The sequence below is a fragment of the Equus asinus genome, chromosome 12, assembly GCF_041296235.1.
Source record: "Equus asinus isolate D_3611 breed Donkey chromosome 12, EquAss-T2T_v2, whole genome shotgun sequence".
Classification (NCBI taxonomy): domain Eukaryota; kingdom Metazoa; phylum Chordata; class Mammalia; order Perissodactyla; family Equidae; genus Equus; species Equus asinus.
The window spans coordinates 55,983,158-56,003,889 of NC_091801.1; the positions used below are offsets into that span (position 1 = coordinate 55,983,158).

The 20,732-nt window shown below is 37.8% G+C and overlaps 1 protein-coding gene across 1 annotated transcript in view; it reads left to right on the plus strand.

Annotated features, from left to right (window-relative positions):
- Window positions 1–17,349, plus strand: part of TRHR (thyrotropin releasing hormone receptor) — a 35,826-nt gene extending 18,477 nt beyond the window's left edge. The window contains exon 3 of the mRNA XM_014840031.3: window positions 16,286–17,349. Within this exon, the coding sequence (XP_014695517.1) occupies window positions 16,286–16,693 (408 nt within the window). The 3' untranslated portion in view covers window positions 16,694–17,349. The remainder of the gene's footprint in view (window positions 1–16,285) is intronic.
- The last annotated feature ends 3,383 nt before the right edge of the window (window positions 17,350–20,732 follow it).

The window sequence follows — 20,732 nt, forward strand, 5'->3', positions numbered from 1 at the left end:
CCAGTTCAAGTCACTGTTGAAATATTCTAACTTAGATCCTTCAGTTGATATCATGCACCAGTCAGGCTGCTTGTCTGGTTTTCATCCTACCAATGCAACCTGGAAAATTGTCTGTCCCACTTGCACAGGTGTCAGTCGTGTATTAACCCTTCTGATAGGTAATCTTATTGAGCTTTTACTATGCGCCAGGCATAGTGCTCTGGGATTTTCACACATCATCTCATTTGCACCGATGACATAGGAATGCTTTGTCATCTCAGTTTTAAAGATGAGGAGTTTGAGATTTAGCAACATTAAGCTCAAGGTCACCCAATCAAAAAATGGAAGAGCAAGGAGTCTAATCCTAGCATCTAATGCAAAGCCTCTGACAGCAACACGACACTCTACATCCTCATACACTTGACCATGGTACTCATATCTCGGAGATGAGGTACGATATTATCTCAGAGTGGCTGTATCTGACTAAGAAAAAGGGAACTTCTTCCTGTGTATGTGACAATCAAATAGATTCGTTCATTCCACAAAATGTGTTGAACACCTGCTTCAGTGTTCTGAGCACTGCTTTAGACCCTGGGAACACAGTCATGAACAAATATGACAAAAACCCCTGCCCTGTGGAGCTTACATTCTAAGGAGGAGGCAGAAACAGGGAATAAATACACACGGTATATGAACAGATACACATAGTAGATCAGGTTGCGACTTGTCAGATTGTGGAGAAAAATTAAGCAATAAGAAGGATGTGAAATGCTGGGGTAGGATGAGTACAATTTTAAATAGAGTAGTCAGAAATATCAAATAAATAGCCCATTTTCCGAGTGCAGAGGTATTTTGATTCTATATGCAGGCACTAGCAAACGTCATTTGTAAGTCAATGCGTAACACAACAGGATTTTTCCCATTGAGGAAATGTTAAAACATCAGGCTGGCCTACATAAGTCATTTGGCTTTCAACACAGGAAGTATAGCATTAGTGTCAAAATTCAATTATATTTCATAAATGTTTATAAGACTTATTCTAAAAGAAAATACACTCTACGTTCTAATTCAGAGCTGAAACCTTTCCCAGTGGCAGGAATAGGGACCTCGAGGTAGGTCAGAGATTGAGAGAGGATTGTGACAAATGTTCCCTTACCCAAATACAGAGTTAGCTCTCTTCATTTTGTAAGAGAAAGCATGACCATCTCTCCCTAGGTCTTCACTCCTGGGGAATAAGAAACACTTGCTTTTTTAGGGACAGATGAGACAAGAGACTTCCATCTTTTCAGTGGCAGCCAGAGTGCTTAAAGCACAGACTGGGGCAAACTGCCTGGATCAAATCCATTTTACCACTTGGAGGTGGCATATGGGTTCCTTCAAGTGTAAAATGGCAATATCGATAGTACCTTCCTCACGAAGCTATTGTCGAGATAAACTGAGCTAATATGTAAATGAAGCACTTAGAACAGGGCTTGGTGCACAGTGAGCAATGAGTGTTTTCTATTATTAGTTTGAAAATAGCTTTCGCTTTTCTAGAACTCACTATACTCCAAGCACTTGCATAAGCACTTCATATACATCATCTCATTTATCCACACAGCCACCCTGGAAGATGGGTAGAATTCCTTTTACCATTGTACTGAAGAGGAAACTGAGACTCAGAAATAGTAACTTGTCCAAAGTCCAACAGCTGGTAAGTGCTGGAACCAGGATACCACACAGAGTGACTGCTGTAAAGACGAGTCTCTGACATTGGTAAATTGGAAGAAATTACCAAAAGCAAGAAAGTTCAAGCTTATCACAAGCAACCTAAACTAATAGCTAGTGTAGCCCCTGCCTTCATCTTGACTCTATATCCCCTAAAGAAAATTATATGAGAGAATCCTTGATTTCAGTGGGCTCCGAAAGTACAAATTTAAGATGCAGAGCAACATCTAGAGAAATGGTTTTCTGCAGTGCTGTGAGTCATAGAGAAGCCACAGATAATTAAATGTGACAGCAGACAGATAGGAAGGATGCCTGTCAAAAGTGAGGTTTGTGTCTGTTGGACGCTAACCCGACCTTACGTCGGTCTATATTAACATAGTGTCAATCAACATCCAGCACTGGGAAATGAACTCAGCATAAACTATATTGAATTAGCATCTTCTTAGCTCTTTACATTTCCTTAGTTCTTCGTAAGAATATATGAAAGAATTCTTTACTTCTACAGAATAACAGACTGTTCCCCAGAAAGTTTTCTTCACCATAATTCCAGTCTGATCTATCATGCCCCTTTTTAAGATTGAATCTTAACACACTGATTTTAATTTTTAACTTGAGGTATTTTTTGATGCCAAACTCTGTTTCAGGGGCTAGTGATAAAAATATGCATACACATTTCTCCTGCCATCAAGGTCTTACATATCAGAAAAGAAATCAGACCCAAAATAACAATGGCATTTGTGATTAGGGTTGGAAGTATCAAGCAAGCACATGGAACTACACAGCGGAAGCAAAATTTAGAACAACATTATTGAATGGTTTCTTTATTCAATCATTCATTCATTTATGCATTTTGTGAATATTCATTGCACCCACCAGATGCCAGGCCTACATGTTGCTCCTTGCACGCAGGGTAGGGCAAGGATCCTCAAGGAGTCATCATTCTAGGGATGAAAGAGAGACAATAACAGGTAAACAAATGAAGCAACAAGATCCTTTCAGAATGTGACCATTAGTACAAACAAAACATATAGAGAGACATGAGAGAAAGTAACTTGGGGAAGAGTTAGTACCCATCACTCTCTCTAGAATGTTAACTCCTCTGGGGCTCTTTCTCTTAGCCTATTAAATGAAGAACATACCTACTTCATAAATACTGTAAAAATTAAATAATTCAATAAAGTCCCTAGTACTATGTTTAAGACATATGAAGTGTTCAATAAGGTATTATTGTTATTATTGTCAAAGGCTTCCCTGTCATTTGGTTAAATCCTCCACATTTTCCCACAGGATGGGAAACCTTACCACTCTAAATGTAAAATCAGCTGTCGTTTATTGAAGACTATACTCTATGCTGGTGCTTTACATAACTTACCCCATTTATTTTTTATGCTTGCTCCTACTTCACAGATGAATATACTGAGACTTAGAAGGGCGAGATGTCTTGCCCAATGCCATGCAGCTAGTAAGAGGCAGCATCAACATTAGAATCCAGCTATGTCTGGCTCCATAGTCTGTTCCCTTATCCGCTATACTAATACTACAAAGCAACCTGGACAGTATCATCAAAAAGAGACTCTGGTGACTTAATAATCTGTGGTGAAATCACAGGCCTCATAGCAAAGGGCCAGCATGCCATGGTTTACATCACACACCTTGTAGATTCATATAGGTTTCTAGTCAAACAGGTGAAAAACAGATAAATGTGGGGACCAGCCCAGTGGCATAGGGGTTAAGTTTGTGTGCTCTGCTTTGGCGGCCTGGGGTTCACAGTTTCGAATCCTAGGCATGGATCTACACACCACTCATCAAGCCATGCTGTGGCAGTGTCCCACATACAAAGTAGAAGAGAACTGGCACAGATGTTAGCTCAGCAACAATCTTCCTCAAGCAAAAAGAGGAAGATGAATAACACATGTTAGCTTGGGGCCAATCTTCCTCACCGAGAAAAAAAAGCAGATAAATGCAAAGAAGCTTGATTCAATCTGTTGGATTAACACAGGGATATAAACACTCCTTACCAAGGATGCAGATTTCAAGACAGGATAAGGAATAAAACATCCCCTTATATTAGAAAGGTATAGTGTGTGTTACAACATGCTTTCACGTCTTCCTTTCAATTAATCTTCAAACATATTTTTTTCCTATATTACACACAGACACCAAGGCTCAGAAGGCTTTGAGTGGTAATGAGTGGTAAAATTGAGATTTCAGATCAAGTCTTCTGATTCTGAGTCCCATATTTAGCACATTGGAAAGCTTAAATCAGTGAAAGATGCTGAATTTATGGCTTGCTGAAGGAAAGAAACATATCTTCTCCATTTGGGCTGTCTCTGTGAGTTCTTTGGGGACAGCTAGAAAATCAGCTCTGTAACTCCAGACAGACCCCAGCGTGGAACAGGCCATCTCTCCTGGGAGAGACACAGGTCAGGAAGGAGTTGGCTGCATCTCAGGTGCTCTCAGCCCCATGAGAAGGGAATTTGTCCAAGACATTTAGAAGCAAGACAACTAAATGCCAAGGAAAAATTTGGCAGCCCTGAGAGCTTGGACTTCTATTTAGAGATGACCTCCCCACTCCTCCATCATTCACATTTTACATTTTAAAATATTCTCATTGATTTCCCATCTCCTGCTGCGTGAGCAGCTGAGGGATCACTCATCTGTATGACAGTCTACAACGTCACCCTTACCGAGCTGTGTAGCCAGAGAAGCACAGTGGAGAAAGGAGATTGGGGAACACCTCCCTCAGAAAGGATCAAGGTCTTCATACAAGTGTTACAGCTAGCAACTGGATTCCCAGCCAAGATGCTTCATTCACAATTTCCGAAGCCTGGTTCTAAATAGAAAAACGACCAGGAGAAGTAAACATAACCTAGAAAGCAAAGATAATAAAACTAAAGCCAGAAGTGTTAGGTAAGCTTTTCCACATGCTTAGCTATTCACCAATAATTTACCTGGAAGAGAGAACACTAAGAAAAGGCTAAATAGCTCACTCAACCCACGGCAGATGAACTATAGCATTGTTCCAGCATGGCTCATGAAAGAATTTAGAATGACATTTTGTTTTCTAAATTGAGATGTTGTTAGAATTTGAATCCCAATTCTGCCAGCTGAGTTTTTCCCTTCCCAGCATGTTTCCAAATATTCTCCTCCTGTGAACAAGAAAACATCATCCAAGCAACAGGAGGAAGCCAGCCTTTCATCAGGCAGCATTATCAGACTCTGCGATCAATACCAAAAACTCCACACCACAATAGTTTCCAGTGTTGTGGAAAGTTTTGCATCTAATCCTCAAGTCTAGCTGCAAATATTACCCAGCACACAATTGTTTTGCACTCTTAGCAGAACAACCCTGAAATCAGAAACATTCAAAAGATTTGTTCCATCAGGACTTAGTATCAGAGTGTGAACAGAAATATCTTTGTTAGGTGCGGAGGCAGAAACCCTTGGGTAGAAACAAGAATTGTTTTTTCATTATCTCTGCTCCACTCTCAAAAACAGCCTTCACCAATTCCAACCTTTAAACCCAAGTTTTGTTTTTTGGTTTTGCAAACTTCAGAAAAAATATTTCTTCCCCAAATTCATTTATTATAGTAAAGAGCATAAGAAGACTTTGGAGACAAGTATATACATCCTTTAAGCGAGGATTTCATTTATTAGCATATAACTTTTCTCAGCCTCAGTCTTAGCCTCATAAAATGTAGATAAAGTAGGGCTGTCATGAAGAAAATACAAAGTGCATTGCCTAGTACATAGTAGACAGTTCATATATCCATCGTAATTCTCTTCCTCTCTTTCACCTGTTAATTCTGATTGCTAGATTGGAATACATTCCATTTGCATCCCATTTTCCTCATTCTATATTGAAACACATTATGAAATACTGCACAGTCCCCATCTAACATAGACCCTCAAAGATTCTCAGATAGTAAGACTTACAACCACTCAGAGCCTCTCCTACTTTGGGAGGTTTTGGTATATTGATCCCTGATCTCTAGTTCCACTAACCAGGAGAGTTCACTGTTCCATCATTTTTTTTTTCACTCTTCATGTGTTGGTGACTCTCTCTAACTTTACTCTTGAAAGAAAGTACAGGCTTTGAGGGCTCATCCCAGATCAGACTTGGAGGCAGAGCTCTGTCCATTTTCCACAAGAAGTGCCTCACATTTAGTATTTGGTGATGCTTAGTAATTTTACTGGAATAATTTACTGGAGTAATTTTACTAGAGGCATCACAGAGGAAGGGTCACATCGTGTTCTACACAGATGTGTCATCCTGTAACTCCAGCTCTCATCTCTGCTCTTGTATGTTACCAACAGCAGTGCCAACTCGTGATTCTATTGGCACATGCAGCCCTCTTGGGATATAGAGTCCAGTTTCTTGTCCCCACAAATATCTCACTCAGGAAACTGCTTTGCTTGGCAAGTCTATCTTCCTCAGACTTGTGGAGAATTGTGGAGAAAAGTTTTTTGGCAATTTCACTGGATACACCACACTTAAAAATTTACACTTACAAAATCTTTTCTCACTGTTGTTTCTCTTAATCCCTACTTTTCTCTTAATCACTACTTCTCTCTCAAGTATCATCAAATACAACAAAAGCTTCTCTACTGTGAGTCTCTGCTAATATTTTCATGGACATTTTTAATTAGAGTGGAGCCCCGAAAACACTCAGTAATTCTTGCTGGAATGGCTATTCTGAAAGGAACATTTAGATATAGTACTTCACAGGTGGAGTCAAGAACCCATCTATTAGCATCCCTAGGTGGCCTCTTGTCAAGAAATTTATAAGCAATCCACAGGCAAGCTGTGACAGCTCGTGATCTCTTCACCATGAATCACCACTCAGACTTTATTCACTTTTAATATACTTTAACTGACTTTGAGTTGATTCCAAGCCCTTTTCCAGCCCCATCTTTCAATTTAAATCCCACCAATGATCTCACTCCAAGATGTAAAGCACCTCACCTTGATTATAACTGTCTTTTAATAACAGTATGTCCAGACACTTAGTCAAAATAAAGCAGAACAATCTGCAAGAGGAAAATCCCAGAGCCCCCAGTCAGTGTAGAAGCTCGGCTAAATTCAGATTTATAGAATTGTCTAGTCAAGTTTATCCTTCAATTGGCTCAATCAATGTAACAAAATGAAAAGGATCATTGATCACTTTGCCGAAGGCCATCTGAGAGCAAAATATTTTCAGTAACAGAACACTTTGTTAATTTGCTGCAAGGCAGGAGAACATGAACAGGCTCCAAACAGAACGTACTGTTACCCTTCAAAGAATCGTGTTTGAATATTAAAGGATAACTGTTTTATATTCATTAACCAAGAAAAAGTGCCCAGAAGGAAGTACACTTCTGAAAATGGGAATATTTCAGCCAAGAAGTACAAGAACTAGAGCACTTTGCTAATTTAAATGGCCCTAAACCCATACATACCCCCACAATTATATTTTAACACTTGCAAAAAATAAGTGTTTACTCAATAATAATTCAACTGCGCATTGAGCATTTATTACATGACAGGATATGTACTAAGGATTTTTCCCAACTTACTGTGCAGTAGAGGTCCAATAAAAGTTGATTGTTGACGTACGTTGTTCGTGAAGCCAAACAGAGAGCTTTGGCATTACAGAATGTGAGATCCAAAATTGCCCAAGAGCCTATTCACAAGTTAAAGTTACTCACTAGGATGCTCTTGAAGACCATTCATTATAAAAGTGGTAGATGTTCTTCAAATACCAGTTTACTGATGAGTCTGTCACCTCCTGTTTTATGGCTTTGCCTTTTTAGTCCTAAGAAAGCTTTTTCAGTATTTAAGATTGCCCTGAAATTTAGATATTCTGCTATTAAATGACAGCCATACATTTGAATGAGCCCTGGTATATTTTATTAAATAATTTTTGTCTGACCATTCCTTTTAAAACATCTGTAGATTCGGTCTTTAAATTGACAGTGTTCCTTAAAAAGGATTCAATTATTTGCTTTCTTCTCTAAATGATACCTCTATACCTTTCTATAACTCCATTTCTTCAAAACAACATTTCAGTTATAATGAACTTTAAAAGAGAAAATAATAGCAGGTCGAGAAGCCAGGTCCTGGGTCTAGAGATGGACCATGTTCTTAGTTAGATACAGAAAATTAAACTGAATTCTAGTAATGTCTTCAGCACTTCAGAAAAATGCATCCCCTCTGTGAATGCAGAAATTAAGATAATTACTGACAATCACTGGGATTAGGAACCAAATCTATTTCTCTAGTTTATGAGCACCTTGAGCGATACGTATTCTGCAGGTACTATTTCTCTTTGCCTGGCCTTGTAACCCCCAAGTAACAAAATCCACTTATGTGAAAATGATCACAAACATGTCTGAATATTGTGTTATCCTTAGTAACATACAAGTTAGATGTTCTTAGAATGCTCAAACTGAAGAGACTTTTGAGAGGAATCCAGATGGTGCATTTACTGACTATGGAAAATGAGGTTCAGACATAAGTCATGTGACCCGCCCAATTTGCTCAGAGTCAGAGATGGATTGTGAAACCACGAGGCTGGACACCAATTCCAGCTCTTTCTTCTCTAGCCGCCACACTTTGCCATTCACTGACATACAGAAGCTCTATGCCACAATTTTTATTTCCCAAGGAAGAATGCCCAGAAAATAGCAAGACACATGACAGTGCACAGAATTTTTTCTGAATCATACATAAAATCAAAAATCAGAATTTTCTTCTGAATCAGTACAAGAACTCCAACTAAGTCTCTCAGAGAACTGAGGTATCAATCAACTCCCTACGACCTGCTAGGCAGACTAATAAACTAATTTGTGATAATTAATCAAAATGTCCCCAGATCTCATGTAACCAGATATTCATAAATGACATGCTATTCACTGGGCTGTGATCCAAAAAACAGAAGTTTCCATTGTCTCTTTTTATTCCATTTTATTACTTTTGCATTTTTAATTTTCTTTATTTTTCCCTAGCAAATAGATTGGTGTGAAGGATTCCTATCTGCCTTGTTATGACAACTTTCTTCTCCCTAGACAGTACTTTCTAAATGTAGCACTCCAATTTGGGGCAAAAAATACCACATGTGATTCCAGGGCTACCAATGTTTCCTGCCAACAATATTATCCTTTCCAAATATTTCATAAACTTTATTTATAGCAATTAGAAGTCTTTAATTCACTATGTATGTTGAGTTTTGCAATTATCCAGAAAGAAAACTAGATTTAGAGTCAAGTGACCTTAGTTCAATAACTACTTTGCTAGTAACATACGAGCTGTATGACTTTATTTCTCTGCTTCTCTGAGCTCAGTTTCCATTTCCTCATCAATGAAATGGAAAGAAGAATAATACCTGTCCCACAGATGTCACATGGCTATGAACACAAAATGATTTGATGACAATGAAAGTACCAATGTAATGAAAGTCCAAGGAATTAAGCAATTACCTGCTATTGGGACTCCATTCAGGATTCAGGATATTGACCCAAAAAGAGGCATTTTTCTCCTGCATTGTCTTGAGCTCTTAGATCAAGTATGGCTAAGAAAAAAGGGGCAGATATGGAAAAAGTAATTCTGTGCATACGCTTATGAAGAGGCCAACTCGCCCACTTGTGCACTGGATGCTGTTCCCTAGCCAAGAACATAGTTCCTCCAATTGTCTCCTTCCTGTCTCTCCTGGATCATAAATTTCCCCCTCTCGATAGGATTATTTCCTAAGCAAACAAAGATGCTGTTATATCGTCCATCTTTAAAAAAAATAAATTGACTCTTCATCCCCATCTGGCAATCCTTCTATCTTACTACTTCTTTTTCCAGCCAAACTCTCAAAAGACATATCTGTAATTGCTATCCACTTCTATTTCTCTTACATTCATTCCAAAGAGGCTTACCCAATAAACGAAAGTTTTATTGGTACAAATAAATAATAATTTTCCCCAAAAATACCTGTTTCCTCTTACTTATGTTTTTCAGCCTTGTAGTTATTCTCCAGTTTTCAAGAGCAGCCTAAGAATGTGTTTCAACTCTTTTAGTTTTGTCTTTATTCTGTATCTTTCTTGAGTCCTAATATGCCTATAAAATCAGTTGGCACTTTTTACTAGGTATTATAGTAATAATTGTCTCTCCGAATTGTTCCAGATTAAATGCTTAATATTCTTGAATGCTTTGTAACTTAAAAAGCAATATGCAACTCAGCAATTCCATTCCCAGGTGTATATTCAAGAAAAATAAAAACATGCATTCACATAAATGTTCAGAGCAGTATTATTCATTATAGGCAAAAAGTGGAAGCCACTCAAATGAATAGATAAGTAAAATATGGTATGTACATAGGATGAAATAATACTCAGCAATAAAAAGAAATGAAGTACTGATACATGCCACAACATGGATGAAGCTTAAAAACATTATGCTAAGTGAAAGAAGCCAGTCATACACAAAAGAATGCATGATTCCATTCATATGAGGTGTTCAGAACAGACAGATCTATGGAGACATAAAGTAGACTAGTGGCTGCCTAGGGCTAGGGAAGGTGGGGAGAAGGGAGAAAGTGATTGTTAATGGGCATGGAGTTTCTTTTCAGGATGATGAAAATGTTCTAAAATTAAGTTGTGATAAGGGTTGCACAACTCTGTGAATATACTAAAACCCTTGAACTGTACACTTTAAGTTGATGAATTTAATTATATGTAAATTATATCTCAATAAAGCAATATACGAGGTTAACATCATTAGTCATAAGTCAAGTTGATAGAATGCACTCTTGATAGATTGTTTTGAGAATGACATTCACCTCTGAGGCCTTTCTCCCCCAAATCCACAACTTCATTCTAACCATGAGAAAAGCATCACCTACATTCAAATTAAGGGATATTCTATAAAATATCTAACCAGTACTCCTCAAATCTATCAAGGCCATCAAAAAATAAGGAAAGTTAGAGAAATTCTCACAGCCCAGAGAAATATAGCAAGATGTGATTACTAAATATAATGTGGTACTTTGGCTGGGACCCCGGAGCAGTAAAAGGAAATTAGGGAAAAACTAATGAAATCTGAATAAAGAATGGAGTTAACTAACTCTATATAAAAATTATCAATATTGGTTCATTAATCAGGACAAATGCACCGTACTAATGTAAGATGTTAATAACGGGGACTTTGGTGTTGGATAGATAGAAACTTTCGGTGTTATCTTTGCAACTTTTCTATAAATCTAACACTATTTTTTTAAAAAAGCAATGTACAAACATTAGTTAGTTTTAGAACTTGTAGTAAAAGTCATAGTGCTAGTAACATCGATAATAGTTAGTGGTACAAGGTTCCTCAGCAGGCCAGAATAGAGAACCTAATTAACCTCTCTTTTTTCACATGCAGCACACACAGGCAGAGCTGAGCTTGCGCTCACTCAAGGAACCATAATCTCAACTTTAACAATCACATAGAAATCTATCCAGTTCACATTTTGAAAAGGGGGGAAGAAAAGAAATCCCTGAATAGGGTCTTTGTCTAGAGGTTTCACAAAGATTATGAAAGGAGGTGTTGAGAAGGACTGAATCCAAACTCTCTTATGAGAGCTATATGCCATTTGTTCCACATAATTAAATACAGTGAAGAGTAAAATATATATGGTGGGGCATGATTTAAAAAGTTTAAGCTGATCTTCATGAAAAAGATAACCTTTCACCATGTTGGCCAAAGACAGAGCTTAGACCCTGCTGTTCCAACCCTGCTCTTCCCCTCAAACCATCTTTGCATGAATTCTCTTTAAACACTAAATTTTAATCAACTGATTTTTACAGCCTCCTTTCCTTGCCCTCAATGCAAAATTGGCTGCCTACTTCCTCATTGACTAAAACGGCCCCACGGAACTGACGTTTTCAGAACTCAACACTCTGTATCTCCTTTGGCAGCTCCATCCCTCCTTCTGTCCTAGCAATGGCAAGCCAAGCACCTCACAGAGTGTGACATCACCTCATCATAGTCACACAAAAATGATGACTTTTATAAAATGGTTTTCACAAGCTTCCTAGAGAAAGAGATCACTCCACTTCTCTACATGGTCTGCAACTAGAACTTGCATACTTCTGGTCCCCATGATATGCCCCACTATCTCATGCCTCTAGATCATTACACACACCTAATCTCTGCAGGAGTACACATCCTGCCTCTCTACCGTCAGATTTTCACTTAGATGCCATAGAGACCAAAAAGTCCTCACTAACTCACCTTCAATACCAAGTCCAGTTCAGGTGCTCTCATAGAACCAAAACTTTACTCTGTCTTAGCATTTATCACATTGTATTATAACTTCCCATCGGATTCTAAGATACATGAAGACATTGGCGATGTCTCTCTGGATCAGTGCCAAATACTCAAGAGCCAGGACATTGACTGGTGCACAGTAGGATTGCAAATGAATCTCCTAAAATGAATGAATAGATTCTTTCCCAATCAAAAATATATTGTGAGATCATTTTCTCCTGAAGATTGTGTCAGGCTCTTTTTTAAGGACGTTTACATCCTGGGGCAGAGGCTTCTGTAAAGAAGCAATCTTTCATCTCATTTCATATTCCACGCCTTGCCTCAGCAAAAATGCCAATGCTTAAAAACAATGGCTCAAAGATATTTTCAAGTTTGCATTTTTGTCATTTTATTTGGGATAGAAATAACAGAAATAAAACATCGGCAACCACAGTGAAATTAATTGGGTATGAAAGACAATCTCCAGGACGTTTCCTTTCTAGGTGTTTGCTCCTATATTAAGAGTTGTTAAAATCCAAGCTATGGCTACACTAAAAACTTGTGAACATTTTAGAAAGTGATTAAGCTCCATCAAAGATATTTGGAATTAACCAAAAATAATTATGAGTGGGATTAAATGTATTCTCTATCATCCCACTAGAGATATATTTTCCTCTGGGTCAGTCTTAGAAACAGCATTATATTTCTTTCATTTCACTCCTCCTTCAAATGTTTAAAATATACTTCAAACAAAAAGCTGAAATGTGTTAAGGATTCACTTCACTAATTAACCAACCTTCATTTAAAAAGAATTTTTTAGTATTAAAAAATAAAATGTTTGCAGAAATACTCAAACAGTAGATTGGAGTATTAAAATCCAGAAAAGGATCATGGTTACATATTTGGAAATAATTCTTCCCATTCCTGAATTTATTCAACATTTATTGAAGGCTATCTTATGTCACATTCTGTACTAAACACCTGATGACAGAGAAATGGACAAACTTACACATGCCCTGAAGAAGCTCACCATCTATTGGAGAAGTGGACAAATGTAGCTTATTGCAATAAAAAGCTTTGGGATTGACGTCAAAGTATGCCCAGGGGCTGTGGAAGTACATGGCAGAGATAGTAACCTCCAAACAGTAACCTTGAAACAAGTTGCTTTTCTTTAAGGCAATGAAAGCTGCTCCCTCACTGACATTAAGTGAAAGAGGTAGGTAGATATTAAATGTGGATTCAATGTTTCATGTGACAATTGTAGAGAAAAACATAAAGATAGATGAAATTCAACCTTAAGTTCAGAAATTTAGCAGTGATAAGTGTTTTGGATTTATACTCAGGAGGAGTTAAATTTTTGGTGACCATAATGGGGATAACGCAGTAGAAATCTCATCCTTGAAAATGCAAAAGACTTTCATAGAGAGCAAAGTAGCTTTAAGTAGCCTTAAGTTGAATCATGGCTCTGTCACTGACTACCTATGTGTCTTTTATACAAATCAAGTACACTCTCTAAACCCCAATTTCTTCATGTGAAAAACAGACCATAACTAGCTTACACAGGGGGCTCTTATGATCATTAAATAAGATAATGTTGACATATCTTCGTGATGGGCCATCATAAAGGACTCAGGTGTGATGGTAATGACCTAATTGTAAATCAAGCCAGGGATTCATTGTAGGATGCTTAGTCCTTGGCAGGGAGTGGGAGGATGTTGGCAAGTATGAAGCAGTAACCTGACGTCAGAGAAGCTGGAGTACTAGGCAGGGGACGAAGGCAAGGATATGAGTGATGATGATGACGATAAAGATGATAATTACTATAGCTCCTTCCAAAGCTCAGAATATTTATCACTGAATTAAGCCTTTGATTTCCTAGTACCAATTAGAGTCTGCTTAGGAAAAATCAGACTTCAGCTAACATCTCAACTGAGTAGATCCTCCTTATCTCTGAAAGAAGTCAGAATCTCTGGAATGTTCCACCTGGTGTTGCATGAACCAATGTGAAAATCACACCTTCCCACTGAACAACTTCTCTACCCCCAGGGAGCAAAATACAAAGTGTAACTAATCCTATATGCACTGAGTTAGAAGAGAAGTTCAGGGAACAGTGAGTGAGGCACACAGGAGGGCTTGGGGCACATTCTTGGAGGGCAGGGAGAGCTTCAAGCACGTGATAAAATGGCCCTGGGAGCAGAGGAAACCAGTAACTGGAGAGTAGGTGGATTGCTCAGATGTGCCACTGCAAGGAAGTAATGGGGTCATTTAAAAAGACATAGTAGCGGCTCAAAGATAGATGAGAAATCTTAAAGCACATGATATTTGGAAAGCCAAGGAAGGAGGCAATTACTATAGATAGCAAGAGGGTAGCATCATTCCCACAATGCGGAAGTCATGGGGAGTTCCTAGTTGGGGTGGAAGAGATGTGATTAAGCATAAAACAGAGCTCTAGGATCAGAAGACTAGGAGAGCTAAGGAAAAAAGGGAAGTATTCTAGCACAGGAGACCAAGACGCATTCTATTACCAGAATCAAGTAGAAGGTTGGGAGCTGAATTTATAGTAAATACTAATGACAGAGTAGGTGTCTAGATGTGGAATCTTTATTTCTACACTAAACAACATTAAAAAGCTCTCTCTAAAAACAGGATCCCCTTGGATGCCAGAACAAGATAGAGACTGCTGGTGGGGACTTCAGTGAAACAGCTGGGAGGTTAAGAGGGATGAGGGAGGAAGAATCAGTTCCTTCTGTTTTGGGTGGTTTTCAAGCTCAGAACATTTAGAAAGTCTAGGCTGAGGAAACAGATTTCCCAAACTCTGTGAGAGACTAAAGATAACTGAAAACTTATTTTTCAATGTGTAAAGTGTTGCTTTGAAGAGAAGCAATCACTTATTATGTCCCCAACCCAAAGATAATCACTGCTACAATTTTAACACACCCTTCGTATAGCTGAAATATTGTGGTCTGTTTATATTGTCATAATCAAAGTGTAATATTTCCATAATGCTTTAATGTTTCAAAGTCCTTATTACATTTGTTATTTCAGTTTATTTTCTCAGTATCTTTATTATGATCAGGAGTATTTTCAGATGTAGAAATGAAAGTATAGATGAATGACTTCATCATGGCCTTAAAGCCACTTATAGAGTCAAAGCCAGATGATAGAACTGAGTTCAAGTCAATCCCCAGCATCCTACCGAGCACAGAGATGAGTGAGAGAAGAATTGGCTAGGTTACGCTCTTTGATAATCTTGTCCCTGGACAATCTTGGGTATTAATTTCATCCTACCTATTGTCCCACCTCCTGTACATTGCTTGTACTTAGGAGTAGGGTCAGCTCTGCGTAAAATTCCAGAGTGTGTTTTCCCTGTCCTCCATCTCCCTTTACCCTGAAGGAAAGCTGTGCGTTGGGAAGGGCAAAAGCTTTGGATTCAGGTGACAATCTCAGCTCTAAGACTCTACAACTGCCACCACCGTACTTAGCAGCATCCATATATCAGTTTTCTAATTTGAAAGATGGAGGATACAATACCTATTTTGGAGGATTTTAACTTGTTTCAATGTGATAACATATGTAAAACACCTGGTATAGAGTCTGACATGCAGTAGACGTTCAATAACCATTGGCTTTTTAGCTTAAGATGCTATATCCTTTTCAAACTATGTCAACACATTTGATTTAGTGGAGCAATATCAGCTCAATTTTAAGACAAGCTTTTAGAAAGATTAAGATCATTTATCAAGGCCACACACAAGGTGAGTAAAGATGAGATTAGACTCTAGGTCTCCTAATGCTGTCACAGACACTTTTGGTGCCCTGTGTCACATACTCTTAACCTGACTCTGATTTCAGCCATGGCTATGATGGATGGTTCCTGATTGCAAAGAACATATCACTTCAGGCATCCACTGTCCCCTGCTGTCTCTCCTCTTCTCTGCCGCGAGGTTCTCTCTGAAGCCCCCAGGAGTTTCCAGGCAGGAGAATTCTGGAAGTGCAGGGCCCTTAAAGCCCCTAAGGGCACCCTTCAACAAAGGGAGATGGCAGCCAGTGGGTAAATGCCCCATCCTCTCTTCCTCTGGACAGATAAGCCTGAGTGTAGTTGCCCACAGTGAGAGCCGTCTCAGTAATACATCTATTTGGGCTCTTCCTCCTATGGTGCACTCTCCTCTGTACACTTCATCCTGCTTCCTAGGATCATTTCCCAAATAAACTGGCTGCGCTTAAGTCCATGTCTCCGACTACCTCTTGGGAACTAAAGATTGGAAGGTGCTAGGGAGGGAAGTGTTTTGATTTCATTGTTCTGTTTTTATCTGTGTCTGCACTGCATTTCTCTCTATTTCTCCACAGGTCACCAAGATGCTGGCAGTGGTTGTAGTTCTGTTTGCCCTTTTATGGATGCCCTACAGAACTCTTGTGGTTGTCAACTCATTTCTCTCCAGCCCTTTCCAAGAAAATTGGTTCTTGCTCTTTTGCAGAATTTGCATTTATCTCAACAGTGCCATCAACCCAGTGATTTACAATCTCATGTCCCAGAAATTCCGTGCAGCCTTCAGAAAGCTCTGCAATTGCAAGCAGAAGCCGACAGAGAAACCCGCTAACTACAGTGTGGCCCTGAATTACAGCGTCATCAAGGAGTCCGATCACTTCAGCACAGAGCTCGATGATATCACTGTCACTGACACTTATTTGTCTGCCGCGAAAGTGTCTTTTAATGACACCTGCTTGGCTTCTGAAATAACCTTCAGCCAAAGCTGATTCATGAATTAGAAGAAAATGGACCACACAGTAAATGAGAATCTGTGCGGTGATCAACCCAAGAGAGGAAACAGCCAAGACTCGTATGTGACGACAGATCCCATAAAGTCTTCACCAATGCTCCAACAAATCCTTGCCCAAAATACCTTAACCCATGAGAATGACTCAAATTTCCCTTCTACTATCACAAAAATGGAGCAGATCTGTGAACTAGCCAAACAGTGGAAACTGAAAATGTAGCCCTTTCCATTAAATTTGAGAAATTCACCATATTTTCTGGGGCTTTGAAGTTTAGATGAAATGAGACATCAATTACATTGTTCATAATAACTTTATCAAATGTGATTTCTCAACCCTTCCCTCCAAAATTATTTATACGTTTGATAATTTTGCACTTTGCAAATGTTTAAATGTTTGCATTTAGTATTTCATTTTAACAAAGTTATAGTGCTGTTTCATGAACATCTGAAACCAGAGGGAAAAATAGAAAAAACATTTCATTTATTGAGTAAAATGAGATTTCAAACAAATATGTTCACTGTTTTAAAAACAAACAAAGGCATCACAATGCTTATAAAATTCTAAGGTGACTTTTATATCTTACAAAATAGAAGATCACTATTCAATTTTAATGTAAAATAAACCTCAAAATCGCCAAAATTATAAATTGTAAAGACATAGATTTGATTTTTACATAAAGCTGGCTCTTATCAACACTTTGAACCTCCTTAATGATGGGTGAGGCAGGAGAAATATCCAGATTAAATAACTGTGAAGATACAAACTAACATATAATTAATACTGAAAAGTATAGCCAAGACAAGACCAAGTATTTAAAATGAGATTTTACTTTTTCTCTGAAACTTTTAAAGAAGAAAATCTTTTTTGAGCACTCTTGTGTATAAACTACTGAGCCATGACAAGCGAATCCTTCTAGCTGAATCTAGCTTAAAAGTCTGGAAGTCTCAAAAGCTTAGTTACTGTTGTAAGGCAGCCAAAGCCTGACTATTACACTTCCAGATGAAGACTCCCCACTGAGCATTGTAGTCTACGGATTTTCACTTGTCTACAATTGTCTTTCCTCCTTGCCTGCTTGTCATTTGTAGGCTCTCATTTTTTTTTCAAATGCTAGTGATATTTTTGTTTACAGATTCTAAATCAAAGCAAAGCAAAATTCCTTTGGCTTTATTTTCAATAGAGCTAAAACTGATTTCATCTCGCTATCAATGTCTCTTTATAGTTATGACTTAGACCTGCTGTAAAATCTATTCCAGTGATTACTAGAGAGGTATGAATGTGAGTCTGCCCAGGACTAATGTCAGGTCCTTTGTCAATCCCTTTCAAATGACTCATCTACTGAGATTTGACCAGTCAGTATCTCCAAGTGTATAAATTGCCCTTGGTGATGGCTCAGTAATAGCTGACTTTTAATGAAAGAGTCAAAAAGTACTGGATACCTTTAGGGGTCCCATAGACTGGCATTTTCCCTTGCCAGCCAATATTCCTATTTTGTGGATTTTTCTGAAACTTTTGCTAATGGTAATTACCCCTCCTCACCTCCTTTATGAAGAATGTATCATTCTATTTTGAAAACTTCAGTCTTAAAATGCTGTTTCATGGAGACTTTACCATCTAGAACCTCAGACCAGAATATGCTTTTGTGAAAACTGGCATCGTCTACTCCAGGAAGACATTCTTATCCTGTCTCTGTATCAGTAAACAAATGTAAGCAAATATTTATAGGAAATATCCTAAAAGTCTATCTGCATGACACTAGGAAATCTATTTTAACTGACTTTTCATCCTGGATTAAATATTAATGTTACAATCATATAGATAGAGCATCAGATTGATCTAATCCCAAATCACACAAGCACATGTGCAAGTGCATACAAACACGTACCCACATGTGCACAAATTGCTTAATGAAGGGGACTGGAATATATTGGATGTTTTCATTAGGGAAAAGAACCCGTATCATTGAACATCTACCATGTCTCAGGCACGCTGGTAGGTACTTAATCAACACTGTCTTCCTCATAGTCTTATTATAGCTGGAGTTCTCTGAAGATAAGACCAGGAATCAGGGATCAATACAGCTTCCCTAAATTGTGTAGATGCTGGAGAGAGAAAATATGTCTTTCTTTTGTCTTTTTCTTTTTTTTAAGCCAGTATGCTGATGACCTGGGACCTTTTTTTTAAGCCAACATGCTGGTGACATCTTGTGACATGATGGCCTAAATAATTAAAAATATATATAGTTTGCAGAGTGGTAATATCAGATATAGAAAAAAATTACAATCAGTTTTACGTGTTTTACACAGAACATAATACACTCTTCCCACCTTTGGAAATTTAATATATGGGCTCAGTTTTTCCATTTTAATTTTTTAAAAGTTATTTGCTAAGAATCTGTTAGTTTTAGACCACAAGGGAAATTCAGAAGAGCACAGTTCATAGTGTTTCAACTCTAAAGCAAATGCCGTTATGAAATTAAATGTTCTCATTCAATGTCCAGTAGATATTTGGGTTCACACAGAAGAGACATAAAGTATTCTTTATCACACTGTACTAACTCATAAAATATTTCCACAAATAATCAAAACTTAATATACTATCAAATGAAAGATAAAGAACTAGATTAAAAATTGCTGATGGAGTGAAGTAATATTACTAAGGGCCTCCCTTAATAAAATTTATCGAGTTATTTTATTACTTCTGCTTTCATTAATTGCTGAGTGTCTTTGGTTAGATCTTGCACCTGAGGTAATTAGGTAAAGGGCACAGATTATGAGTAAAACAAGCAAACATTAATTCCCTCTAAGACTTCTCCATCAGCATTGTGAGTTTATTTCTAGAGCTTTACTCTATCACAGGTATTCTAAATGCTAAAGAGAAATGGGAAAAGTCCAAATTATATTCATTCTTAAACAGGTTAGATGTACAGAACAATATGCTTTGATAATATTTCAAAACAAATGGCTGGTTTGAGCTAAACAATGTGTAAAGTCAAAGGAAAACTATAGCCATAAAACTTAGGTTAACATAACTAGGTCTTTGGTGGATACCTGAATTGTTTCATTGTCAGAAGAATGTGTTGGAATTATAAGGACAATATATGTTGATAAAGCTGGGTCCACACGGTTTTGGTCTTCTCTTAAAGAATAAAAGAGTGACCTCATTCTAAACTATGTTAAATCTGTAAACATTATGGAAGAGAGAAAATATTAACCTTTTTTGGAGGAAAGGGAGATTTTAAGTAATTTACCATGATTCTATGAATTCTACAAATATTCTATTCAATATTATTTTTGCCTCTCAACTGCAACTCACAAAAGGATTGGAATATTTGTGTGTGGAATAAGGAGATTAGATGTAAATGAGAGAGCATTCAGAAAAAACTAGTCAGTCCCAGGTTCAAAAACAATTTTTTTCAAAAGTTTGGAATCACTTGTTCCCCTTGGACTAAGCAGAGGATGAAAATCTCCAGCAATTTGTTTTCTGTTTATCTTTAGCTGTCTCCAGGAACTAACCATCAAAACCAAGATTTGGCTGAGCAAATATAACTTTTTAGAGTTATACACACGAAGAAGTCCTACAGAGCTCTGTAGTGACAAATATATTTTTTGCTCCTTCACCTCCTCTACTATTAAACTCTTATCCCTCCACAAACATTTCTGGCCTCAGAGCGGGCAGTTTCATCTGACTACAATAAAGACTTAACCCGGACAGGAAATATCTTAAGCAAAAGTATAAACATTCTTCCAAATATGTGTATTTATAAGAAAATGTCTTGTTCTGAACATTTTCATGCTTTCATAAAATCATATTTAAATTATGGAAAAATGGATGCTTCTATAATTTCTGTTTAACTTTTGTCCCCAGTTTCATGGTGGGAGTCTTGTCTAGAGCAGAGCTGCTCAATGCGGCTTTTTTCCTCACAGGATAAAGAAGAGGTTTGGGATTTCAGAGGCTTCAGTGAGAAATCAATAAAAGAACACTCCATATGTGAAAAACCACTGCAGAAAACAGAGGTTCT